This window comes from Protopterus annectens, chromosome 10.part0, assembly GCF_019279795.1.
Source record: "Protopterus annectens isolate FY-2018-M chromosome 10.part0, PAN1.0, whole genome shotgun sequence".
In the NCBI taxonomy this organism is placed as follows: Eukaryota; Metazoa; Chordata; order Ceratodontiformes; family Protopteridae; genus Protopterus; species Protopterus annectens.
The window spans coordinates 1,310,714,680-1,310,728,247 of record NC_056744.1 but is presented as its reverse complement, the minus strand read 5'-3'; the positions used below and the strand labels follow the sequence as shown (position 1 = coordinate 1,310,728,247).

Here is a 13,568-nt window from a genome sequence, read left to right as displayed (position 1 = left end):
ACACTAGCAGACACAGCACAAGTCACTAACACTTTGTCAATGGGTAGAATACATACGGACAGACACAGCAGAAGTCACTAACACTTGTCAGTGGATAATAGTACACACCAAAAGATACAGTACAAGTAAGTAAAACCAGTCAATGGGTCGAATACACATGGACAGAGACAGCAAAAGTCACTAACACTTGACAATAGGTAGAACATACCGAACTCACAGACAAAGCACCAGTCAATAACATTTGTCAATGGGTAGAATACACACCAACAGACACTGCCCACATCACTAATGCTTGTCAATGGGTAGAATACACACCAGCAGACATTGCACACATCACTAATACTTGTCAGTGTGTATTCTACCCATTGACAAGCATTAGTGATGTGTGCAGTGTCTGTTGGTGTGTATTCTACCCACTTGTCAGTGGGTAGAATACACACCAACAAACACTGCACACATCACTAATGCTTGTCAATGGGTAGAATACACACTGACAGACACAGCACAAGTCACTAATACTTGTCAATGGGTAGAATACACACCAACAGATACAGCACAATAACACTTGTCAATGGGTAGAATACACACCAACAGACACAGCACAAGTCACTAATACTTGCAATGGGTAGAATACACTCCAACAGACACAGTACAAGTCACTAACACTTGTCAATGGGTAGAATACACACCGACATACACAGCACAGGTCACTAACATTTGTCAATGGGTAGAATACACAAAGACATACAAAGCACAAGTCACTAACACTTGACAATGGTTAAAATTCACACCAACAGACATAGCACAAGTCACTAACACTTTTCAATGGATAGAATACAAACCGACAGATACAGCACAGGTCACTAATATTTGTCAAAAGGTAGAATACATTCCCACAGACACAGCACAAGTCACTAACACTTGTCAATGGGTAGAATACGAGCTGACGGACGCAGCACTAGTTGCTAACACTTGTCAATGGGTAGAATACACACTGACAGACACAACACAAGTCACTAACACTTGTCAGTGGGTAGAATCATCACCAACAGACACAGCACAAGTCACTAACACTTGTCGGTGGGTAGAATATGCACCAAGAGACACAGCACTACTCACTAATACTTGTCAGTGGGTAGAATACACACCCACAGATACAGCAGAAGTCACTAACACTTGTCAATGGGAAGAATGCACAGCCACCGATACAGAACAAGTCACTAATACTTGTGAAGGGGTAGAATCTGAGCCAACAGACACAGCACAAGTCACTAACACTTGTCAATGGATAGAATATACACCAACAAACCCAGCACAAGTCACTAACACTTGTCAATGGGTAGAATACATACCCACACAGACACAGTAAGGGTTTCCTGACTATGGAACTGCAGATAAACATTTTGCAGTCGGATGTCAACTTAAGAAACCACTTGTGTTGAGTCAAAGTAGCTAATGGCCTCTTAAGCAAGGTGTTTTAATTTAAAAGTAGTGTTAGGACTAGACCTTTTGAGGAGAGTAGCCAGTCAGACTGGGTGGCTCCTGGGGAATTGCTTCTCATACTTTTTCATGGTTCTGTGATGATAAAAATAAAATAAATCAATTAAAATTGTTTCAGAAGTGCCACATATTATCACTGGGCATTAAACACATGCTGGGGTTTTGTATGTTTCTTTGCATTACACTTTTGAATCATATCCTAATCAAACCTCTGTGATCTGTTGCTGTTGTTTCAGCTTTTTTTCCCTGTAACAGGTTGCTTTTCTCAGACTTGCATAAAATGTGCAATTACATGAAGTAGAAATTGTTAATACTTGAATGTGATTTCATAAGTAAACTGATTCACATCTTGCTGAGAATTCTACGCAATCAATAATGCCCAACAGGGTGTGTGTTATAGTGTAAATAATACCTTCCCAGGTGTGTTCTGCCTCTACACCCCTCGAATGGCTTTAACACATTCTGGAGGGTATCACTGCATTTAGAAAAAGAGCTACCTGTTAAAGTGTATATATTTTTTTCAATAATTTTGATGTAAAATAGTGCCATACTTCCAGCACCTACTGTTTCATGCTTGCCGTAGTATATGTTTGCATATCACTGCGGGGGTTGAAGTCACTAAATAAGTTACATTTGAGTTTTAGACTTTATCATAGCTCTCAACTAATCAGGGACAAATCTAATAGTTATCAGATACACTTTTAAAATATTAGTACTATTAATCTGAGACATTTACAGAATAAGAGAAGGTAAATTTATAAACAAAAAATTTCTAACAATTCTATCAATTGTCATTGCTTATTAAGTGTAATTCACCACCTTTTCTCCAAAAGTCACCAGTTTTAGGAGGGATTCAGGGATGCATAGCTAAAATTTTAGTCAAAATTAGGAGTATGATCCAGGTGAAATGTATGGACGTCATATCATTCAGAAAATGCATGTTAACCCTCCTGTTTGGTATATACTTCTCTGAGATACAGGCAAGCACAGGAGGACTATGGCTGACCAAGTTCGCAGATGACTGCAAACTGGGGGCCATAATCAACTCTCTGGCTGACAGAGACATCCTCCAGAAGGGTCTTACAGAGACAGATACCTGGTGTCAAAGCCATGGCCTCAAGCTGAATGCCAAAAAAATGCATAGTCATCCTCTTTGGAAAAAACAAAGTGCCCACGAATTACCACATAGGTGGTAATCCACTCGGTATGGAAAATGTAATTAGGGACCTGGGGACCCAGGTAGATAGCAACCGCTCCTTTGATAATCACATTGCCAAAGTGGTTAGAAATTCTTTCTATGTAGCCCCCCTAATCATGAAGGGGTTCACCTCTAGATCAAGAGATGTCATTGTGCCCCTCTACTCATCACTCATTAGGCCCATAAAAGAGTACAATGCCCCATTTGGTATGTACCTTACTCAACACCTGCAACAGCTGGAAAGACCACAGAAGTACCTCACCAAGAGGATCATGGGCCTCAGAGAGATACCCTATGCAGCTCGACTAAAGAAACTCCAAGTATACTCGGTTGCTTACCTCCTGCTCAGAGGTGATCTCTGCCTGACGTATAAGGCCATGTCCAACCCAGAATTAATGGACATGCTCCAACTCAAGAAAACCAAATCTCCTAGAGCCACACACTCTAGAGAATTAAACCTCAGCATAACAATAAACAGGACATGCTGGAGGGATAAATTCCTGTCCCAGAGACTTCTCTTGCTCTGGACTAAAATCCCAGTCTATATTAGGCAGAGCCCCTCAATGACTCTCTTCAAGAGGAATCTTGACGAGTGGATAGGAAATCGTAAATTTACCTCTGGGATCTCTTCTGTGGCCCTGCTAGACAGAGGCCTAGGAAACTAATTTAAAAGGGAGGCAAAAGCCAACACATTCTGGCTAGGCTTATAAATGCCCTTGGGCAAATAGCCTAGTACCTACCTATGAACCTATGAACCTATGAGCAACTTTCTATTTTTATAAGAGCGATATTTAAAATCTGTCTCTGTTTTTCGGCCTTTGCCCCCCCCCCCCCCATTATTTTAGACTTTATCCAGATTTCTTGAGTTATGCGGTTGAGATGTATGTGTACTTCTTAATTTTAAAGGGGTTGCATCCACTGCTGGATCGATCACTCTCACACTCTTTGTCATACACAGACACACACTTCTGCTTCCAGGCATGCAAGCACCCATACACTCACACACAGGGATAGAAACATAAATACACTCACACTTTTCAATATATATTTTTTTTATTATCCATTTTTTTAATTTTGTACTCATGAAACAGCAAAAGCACTGCTTAGTGATTGTAAAATAATGGCTCATTTGCTCTGTCTCTTACAATCATGATCACATACACTCACAGAGATAAACACACAAACACACTATTTTTTTTTAAAGATGGCTCTGTTGTTCACTTTCCTTGCCACTGACATGGAAAGCTTTTCAGTTACCAAACCGATGATGCTCAAATAAAGTTAATTCCATCACTACTGTTTTCTCTCACCAGAGAACAAATCAAATTTTGAATAGCACAGTGACAATGTTCTGAGTCAGAATCTACTACATGTATTAATATCAGTGGTGGCTATCTATGAGTGCCACAGCTTTTCTTTTTTTTAAATTTTACGCTCTCTAAACAGCAAAAGTGCTGCTTAGCAAGTGTAAAATAATGACAGCTGTTAGCATTGTTTCAGTTTGAGCTCCACAGCAGCTTAATACACTGACGTGTCAGACTTGTTTTTCCATGAGCATTACCTGTACATTAATACCCTGCTGGAGAACATTCATTCTCCAGAGTGACAACATACAGGTCACCCATTCTCTAATGGATAATAAATGCAACCATTTGGAATTATTTGAGAAACTCGTAAACCAAATCAGTAAAGCCCAAATGGCCAGCCCAGCACATTGACACTGTCCCCTTAGTAAACAGGAACATCTGATATAACAGCACTATGTGCTCATTGAAACTGCCTCTATCCATGCAGAGCAGCAAACAAAGCTATGAATGTTTTCATGCTCTTGTCGATACATGCCTGTATGTACCTGCTATATATAATGACAGTGCACAGTATTACTACATTAGAGCTTTCTTTTCAAAGAGGTGACAACATTGAAGTATTTTGATCAGCTAATTGGGTTTTGTTGACTTTGTCTAATTCCTAACCATTCATGTAAAAACGTTATGTAACCATTCATGTAAAAAAGTTATGTATCCCAGGTTACCTCCTAAGTAGCCTGAAATGTGACATATCATGACAAATGATGTCACCATTTAACCATAGCCTCCAGACAGACTTTATGCCACAAAAATGGAGGACTGCAACAGTCATCCCTTTGCACAAGTGAGGTTCATCAACAGAACCTGGGAACTACAGACCCATAAGTATGACTAGCCTCATGTGCAAACCATGGAAAAATATCATGGATATGATTAATAATGGCATTAGAAACCTTCAGAAACTGGATCAACCCAGTGTGGCTTTGTCAAAAGCAGACCATGCCTATTCAGCCTAGTAGACATAGCTGAGAAGATCACCAATGCAATGGATGAAAGCAAAACATTGCATACTACCTGCCATGACCTGGTTAAAGCATTTGATATAATACCTCACTCAGACAATGTAAAGAAACTGACGGAATAAGGCATAAACCCTTATGTTACATGCTGGATAGCCAGTTGGCTCTCAAATAGGCCCCATGAAGTTAGGACAGGAGAGACCACATCCACAAAGAGGCTGGTTACTGGTGAAGTCCTTCAGAGCTGTATGCTGGGTTCACTCCTTTTTGACATTTATTTTTCAGATTTTAAGCGGCCAGAGTCAAGGACCTCTGGCTGACCAAGTTTACAGATGTTTGAATCTCAAGACATTAATATCCTGCAGAAAGGACTAACACAGACAAATGACTGGTGCCATAGCAACAGTTTAAAACTCAGTGCCAATTAATGCATTATAGTGCCCTTTGGGAAGTCAGACACCCTAAGATAACATACCCCTAGACTAGACCCAGTAGTCATAGATTTGGGGACAGATAATGATAGTAATCTGGTTTTTGATAACATGTGTCTATAGCAGTAAGGAAATCATTCTATGTTGCACAACTTACAAGCAAGAGAATGGCATCTAGGTACAATGAGGTCATTGCACATCTATATTTGGCTCTCATCAGACCCATCATTGAGTACACACCTCCTTTGACATGTACCTAACCAGGCACAACAAATTAATTGTCTACAGAGGTTCCTCCCAAAAAGAACACAGGGCGTCAGCAACGTATCCTATGCTGATTGCGTCAAAGCTCTATCTCTATAGTTGGTTTCCTACAGACTGTTGAGTGGCATTTATGCCTGGCATACAAGTCATCCTTGGATCCCACTCTAACGGACCTCTTGCATAGCCACAAAACCGAAAACATCAGAACTACTCAATCTAGAGACTTAAACCTTGCGCGTGATATAAATAAGAGATGTCGGAGGGACAGGCATATGTCTCCGAGAATTTTCCTTCTTTGGAGCAGGCTTCTCATCTATGTGAAGCAGAGCTTGTCCCTAACCGTATTCAAATATAACCTGTTCCAGCGACTGGGAAATCTATAATTCATCCCTGATCTAGCACCTATGTCTCTAATGGACAGAGGCAGCCTGTAATTCATGCCCTAGTTTATATAGACCTCTTAAAATAACCTCTAATGTACAAAAAACTTGTAGAACACTTTTGAGATGCTTGGCTAGAGTTATAAATGCCTCAGTAGCCATCAGCTTATGAATCTGTACATTTCAATTTCTGGGTGCATTTATAATTATGAAGGTATTATCTGCAATACTCACATATGCACCTAAAGACTGCAATTCTGTACATGTTGTGGCATTTTGAAATATTTCCCTTTACTCAGAGGTACAATGATTGTTAGCATTTATTGTAAGCAAGAGAGTGAGAAGCATAGCACCCTATGTAGGGATGGTGCAGGTGGTGATACTACCATGGGAAAAAAATCTTAAAGCATATAACAGTGAGTTTCAAAATTAGCTTCATCACTATTCTAGGCCTTACAGTTTATGGTCACAAAGTTATGATAGGGATTTTACTTTCCTTATATTTTATTTATTTTTATTTATTTTACATTTGTTGACCGGGCTAGTCTGGCTGGATACATGTCCATTTTCAACAGAGGCCCGAGGAGAAAAGCTCCACTAAATACTAAGTACATTACAAAATATTACAAATGTTTATAAGTAACAAATTAGAAAATCATAACATCACACAGAATGCAAGATAGATTCAGGAGAAGCACATTTCGATGAGCAGTTAATACCATATTAGCAATTTTACATAGAATGTACCTAGGTCGATTAGTACTGTAAAAGGAGAAGAAATAAGACAGATACTAATAGGAAGAGTGAAGGAGAGATGTAGTATGAGAAAGAAAAAGGTTAGCCTGGTGTACTGCAGGAACAAAGCCAATGATTTAGGTAGTACAGTTTAATTTTCTGTTTGAATTGAGGCAGGGATGTAGTCAAAGTTATGTCACAAGGTAAGAGATTCCAGCATTTACCTATAGTGTTAGTGAAAAGAGAACAACCTGCTGTGTTGTTTGCCTTTATTGATTTAGTCATAAGTTTACTAGAGGAGCGGCGAGTTCAGATTATTATCTGGGATTAGGAGTTGAGAGAGTATAGGGGTGTTGTCAGGTAGGTGTAATATGTTGTGAGCTATAGTGAGTTGAGGAATTTTAGGTAGTTTTGAAATTCGAGCCAGCCAAGTTGCTTTAGATTTATACAGTGGTGAGTCCTAAAGGGGTTACTAGTGGCTAAACGTGCTATGTTATTATAGCAAGTTTCAAGTTTGTTAAGATTGTTTTTCTTGAGGTTGGTATAAATGGGAGAAGCATATAGGAGAGTAGATAGGAGATGGGTTTGAGCACATTTGGTTCTTGTTGCTGGGGTTAGAAAAGGTTTAATACGATATAGGGATCCAATTTTTTGTTAACAACCTTGATGGTGTTGTTTATGTGCTGATCGAAGGAAAGATGATTGTCAATGGTTATTCCAAGAAGTTTAGTAGTTGGATCAGGCGAGATGATAGTGCCATTATTAGAAGAAATGGTAAAGTTTAAAGGGGGACCGAGAGGTGGGGAGAAGAGGAGGAGTTTAGTTTTTTGCATTTAGTAGGAGAAACCGTTTAGAAAACCAAGTTTCTACTTTGTTAAAGGTATTTTGTGTTAAGGAGGTCAGTTCAGTAGAAGAAGGTGCGGAGCAGATAAGGGTAGAATCATCTGCATATTGTATGCAGGTAGCTTGTGGTATAGCAGTCTGAAGATCGTTTATAAAGAGGGTGAACAGAAGTGGACCTAGAATGGAGCCCTGGGGAACTCTGATGGAAATGGGCAAGAGAGAAGAGATGTGATTTTCCCAAATTACTGCTTGTTGTCTGTTGTTAAGGTAAGATTTAAACCAATTTGTGGCTAGTTTATCACAAGGAAGAGATTCGAGAATATTGATTAAGAGAGAGTGGTTAACCATGTCGAAAGCTTTTGAGAGATCAATGAAAAGAGCGGAGGAGAGAGAATGGTTGTTTCGAGTTTTGTTGATAGTATCTATAAAGGAGAGAAGGGCAGTGGTGGTACTATGATGGGGTCTAAAACCATGCTGGCAGTTTGCTATTATGTTGTGGAGGGAGAGGTGGTGTACCAGTTGCTGGTGAATACATTTTCCATTATTTTTGCAAGGGGTGAAAGAAGGGCAATTGGTCTAAAGTTGGAAAGGTCAAGGGAGTTTCCACCTTTATGAAGTGGTATAATATAGGAGACTTTCCATATATCAGGGATGGTTCCTTCTTGGATAGTTCTGTTGATGAGTAAGGAAATAGGATAAGCAATTTCTTTAGCAGCTTTCTGAAGGAAAAGAGAAGGGAGCTTGTCAGCAGAAGGGTGCAGGGTTTAAGTTTGTGAATGAGTTTGAAGATGAAAGAGGTAGATATAGGTTTTAGAGCGAAATTGAGGGAAGAGGTAGTTCTGTTAGGTGGTATATGAGAGTTGTTAGTGTTCATTTGTTTGGCTAGGGTTTGAATAGTTTCAGAGAAAAAGAGTTGAAAGCATTGGCAGTCTGGAGAGGGGTTTCTGGGTCAGCATTTAGAGGGAAGGAGTTTTCGCAGTTCCTGGGGAAAGAAGTCTATTTACTGATGACCAGAACTGTTTAGGGTTGTTAATATGTGTTTCCTGGAGGTTACAGTAGAAGTTTTTCTTGTCAGAGATTATTGATTTTTTGCTAAATTACGAAGCTGGCAGAATTTAACTAAGTCAGGGTTTAGTTTATTACATCTCCAAGATTTCCATGCTTTGTTTCTAGCAAGCATGAGTTTTTGTGTTGGTGGTCAGCCATGGGGCCGATTTGGTCTTTACTCTAATAGAGCGTTCTGGTGCATGAGAATCAAGTATAGATAGGAATGTGGAATTAAAGAATAATACTGCTTCTTCTAGGGGGAGTGATTTTAAGCAATTCCAATTACATGCACTCAGTTCGGCTTTAAAAGGTCTATGTTAAAGTGTTTGACTGATCGAATTAGCCTTGTATTTGGGAGGTTAACAAATTCTGATTTTTGTCTAGAAATGTAGGTTAGGCAGTGGTCGCTGATGTCATCAGGCATAATACCTACCTTATAATGTGTCTTAACTTTATTAGTTAGTATCCAGTCTAATATACTCTCTTTCTTACTGGGTTTATTGACTCTTGTAGTTGAGGTAATACTTTGTGAAAACCCATGTAGGTTAATATGGGAGGTGGGATTGACTGTATTTATAGTGTTCCAGTCTATGTTAACGTCACCAAGAATTATGGTTTCTTGGGGGTAGTTGGTATTATTCTCACTACTAAGATACTCTATGACATTCAAAAATGTTGTACCTCTCCCCAGGAGCAACAAAGCATGATGGCGTATTGTAGTCACACTAGCTAAAATTAAAAAAATAAAAATAATACAAAAAAATATACATTTTATATGTGGTATATAATCTGCTAGATCATATCTTTGATCTTTGATGTTGCTTTTCAAATAGATTGGTGGAAGTACAATAAGTCACGAATGTTACCTTGAAGTTTAGTGGCATTAGCTTAGCCCCATATGTTGTCTCACTGATGTTTTGGTAGGTCTCATTAAAGACCAGACTCTTCTCCCCAAACAGGCGGTTAGCAGATACCAGTTCTGAGGACTTGTTGGCTTTTTTGTATAATCTGCAGTTCAGCTTGGCAAAGAAGTAATGTATCCGGTCAGATGTCTTCTCTTTAATAGTATCAAACTGAAAGACCTGGAAAAAAAAAAGAAAAAAAGGTTAGATACATACTGGAAGACATGCAGGAGAAACAGGGAGAGGAATCTGGACAACATGGCTTAAATCAGAAGAGTAAACAGAGGGAAAATACAGAAATGATAAATGCTAGCTAACAAAGCTTATTTTAATGCAGAATAGAAGAATAGGGTCAGCAAATGTGAGAAACTTCCATTAGAAAGTAACATAAAAAGTACTAAGTTGGAGAAAAGCAACAAAAAAAGGAAGAAGAAGATAGAAAGAAAACTGAATTTTACTAGACATTTAGCAAAAGATATGAATCCAAATAATAAAGTATCTTGTTTTTAACAGTTAATTTGTACCATAAGAGGAGAATACCAAATGTAAGAACAATACCATGACAAATGTGACTTCAAGAAAGAGCCGGGAAAGGGGAAAATACAATTTCAGTAAATACATTAATACCATCAGCTCACACAGCAGTAGATCACAGATCAAGTAAGTGATAAAATTCTTACACTGGCCTGCCATCTATATGAAGAGTGAAACAATTCATCTTATGAACGGCAGAAATAGTTTAGGTATTCAATTGGTAATAAAGTTCACAAAGCTCAAAGGCACAGTGTTTCATGGTCCATGGCCTGTGAAGATGAAGACCTTCTACTTCTAGTACTTACTTAGTATTAATATATGTTCTTGAAGTAATAAACTTTTTTTTTTGTTTTTGTTTAGGAAACTAATAATGCAGAAAAGAAAAAAAACTGGGGTGGATAATGATTATTCTATATATTGAAAGTAACAAGTTTAATTTCTTCATCATTTCTACTCTGTGTAGTACTTATTAAAATCTTAAAACTAGTAAATATGTACATTAACATAAATTAAATTCCAAAAAGCAAACAATTACAGATGTCAAAAATTGCATACGAAGAGAAGCTAAAAAAAGTGACATCATAGTTTCCTGACAAGGAGCTTCTTTAAAAATTAGGATTATCTTTTCTGTGAAGTCTAAGACAGAATTATTCCACAGTAAAGGTCTTAAATTGAAATAAATAATGGTAGAGGTCTACAAGACTATTCTGTTCAAAGTACATATGGACTGATGTTGTGATTGCAATTCGCGGGTACTATGACAATGTCATGAATGGCCTATCACTAGCTACTCTGCATTATTTTGAATAGTTTCAAGTTATAGATCAGCCTTCTTCTAACTTTCAGTACTTTAGTTTAAGATGGCAAAAACACAAATACCACATCAGTTACATTCTCAGAAGAGATAGACATTTTAATCCAGGCAGTATTCTTAAGATGGCATGATTATATGGAAACGTGTATTTGTTGAGTGCTGATTAATTTTGTTAACAGCAGCATGACAACTTTATCAATGAAAACCACTTTCAGTAAACATGTGGTTCATAGGTTCATAGGTTAGTACTAAGCTAACTGCCCTTGCGAGCCATTTTAAGCTTAGCCAATTATCCCTTGTGAGACTCAAACCCTGCACCTTGTGTTTGTAAGGCAAACACCTTAACCATTAGGCTGTACTTTCTCCCAGATGGGGGTCAGGGGACTTGCTCCCTAAAAACATTTTAAATGTATTAACTGAAAGTGGCTTTCAGTGATTTATTTTTATTGATTTGTGAATTGTAGAATAGTCCATCAGCAAATAATCCTGAATCCATTAATTCCAGGTGACATTTAACTACAACTAAACGAAATTATGGTTCAGGCAGACAACGTAACCAAAAATCACTCAATTTATTAGTTCCACGGCAAAATAAAAAATGTTTTAGTACCACAGCAAGTACAAATATATTCCACGGCAAGTAAAACAGAATCAAGTATGAAGCGCTTTTTGTTTGGTGTATTAACCAGACTTCATCAGATACATTTAATTCTGCAGCAAACCCTCTTTTTAAACTTTACTAATTAAATCACATGACTCCCAAACCATTAAATAACATAATTAAGTCAATTAGGGCATTTGTTTACTTATATTACCCCATTCTTTCTTGCTTCAATGATGTTACCTTATCTGCTCTGTTAACTGCATGTTAAAACAAATATATATACATATAAATTAAAATAAAACCTATAAAAAACATATACTATATAAAAACATATGATAAATTACTTTTTAAAAACTGCTCAATCAGATACTTTATCGCATCAAGCTTTTAAGTTCTAACACACAAGTGATCGAATACATTTCATTCAACCCTGGTAGATGGCAAGAGTCAAGTCTGAATTGCCATAACAATTCAAGTTTTTCTAAAAATAGGCTTGATGGGCCACTCCTTTCGTTTATTAAAATATGGTCAATAACCCTAAATTTAAAGAAGTGGTTAGGATATTCCACACAATGTCTAGCCAAGGCATTATCTTGTTTTTGCTTATTAATAGCATAAACATGCTCATATACTCTATCACGTAACCTACGGTCCATTTTCCCAATATAAAAAGCTGGACATATCTGGCACTGGGCTAAATAAATAATAGATTTTGAATTACAGTTGTATTTACTCTTTAATGAGTAATGTTTAGCTCTAACTGTGTATCTCTCTCCTATTGCAACGTGTTTACATTGGTTACACATTTCACATCGATACATTCCTGCATTCCAATGTGTACCCATCGTCTGCCTCTCAATTAGATTTTTCATATTCTTACCCCTCCTAAAGGTAATAACTGGATGTTCACCTACTTTCTGAACAATACCTCTGTCAGAGGTTAGTATGTTCCAGTTTTTCCTTATTATTTTCTGTATTTCCTTAGCACTCAAGTTATGTCAGAACAAAATTCAGTGTATAATTTGTCACTTCTTCCCTAATACTAGATTCAACTTCCATAATTTTGCATAGTCTTAGTTTGTACAGTCTTTCGTGCAGTATGTAGTCTGTGGATTATATGGCTACAGGCAACATGAACCTGGGACTTAATTCACCACCACTTAAGGTGGATGAAGGTGTACGCCTTACACAACTGACAGAGGTGATGAATCAACAATTAAAAACTTTAATGGCTAGAGTCGAGCAACTATCACAGCCTTCCAGACCAGAACTTTGTAGAACACCTGAAGAGCGAGGCAGGAGTAACCTTAACAGTGATGTTAATACAACTTCACGTCAACACAACAACAGGAATACATTAACAACTCCAGGACATACTGGCATTTCCACTCAGTCGAATAACCAGAACAACCAAGGACTGCAGTGACCCATTCAAACACAACAAACTACTTCGGGGCTTATTGGTGTCCAGGACATCACAAGTTGGTTGAGTGAGCAACCGATCCTCAGCAGCCATAGTAACAACTTGATGCCAGGAGAACCAGCTGGAAGTAGTGGTAACATTGTTTTCAAATTAAAATTAAAAATTAAGAAACTTCAATTGGAAGTTAATTATTTTGAAACGTGTATTAAAGAGAACATTGTGCCAAAGGGTCTCCGAAAATGGGTCGATATTAGAACACTCAAAATTTTGAACGTTCAGTGTTCTGATATAGACCCAAGCCTCACTAGTATCATCTAATAAGTCAATACATGAATCACTGTTCAATTAATTAACAATGACATAGATGACCTGCAGTCCTCTGACCCAATCTAGTCTGGTTTCCCAAAAAATAAATCATGTCCTCTCAACTTAGTAGACTTCTTCAAAAGGGTTATGCGGCTATAGATGAGGTTCATACTCTTCATATTTCATTTTTAGAACTAGCTAAGGCATTTGATAATATTCTTGGGCACTGCAACCTAGGTGGCCACCTAGGGGTGCCATTTG

At 37.9% G+C, this 13,568-nt stretch overlaps 1 protein-coding gene across 1 annotated transcript in view; it reads right to left on the bottom strand.

Annotated features, from left to right (window-relative positions):
- Window positions 1-13,568, bottom strand: part of SERPINC1 (serpin family C member 1) — a 1,665,396-nt gene that overhangs the window by 954,778 nt on the left and 697,050 nt on the right. Inside the window, exon 3 of the mRNA XM_044085991.1 lies at window positions 9,591-9,806. Coding sequence (XP_043941926.1) covers window positions 9,591-9,806 — 216 coding nt within the window. The remainder of the gene's footprint in view (window positions 1-9,590; window positions 9,807-13,568) is intronic.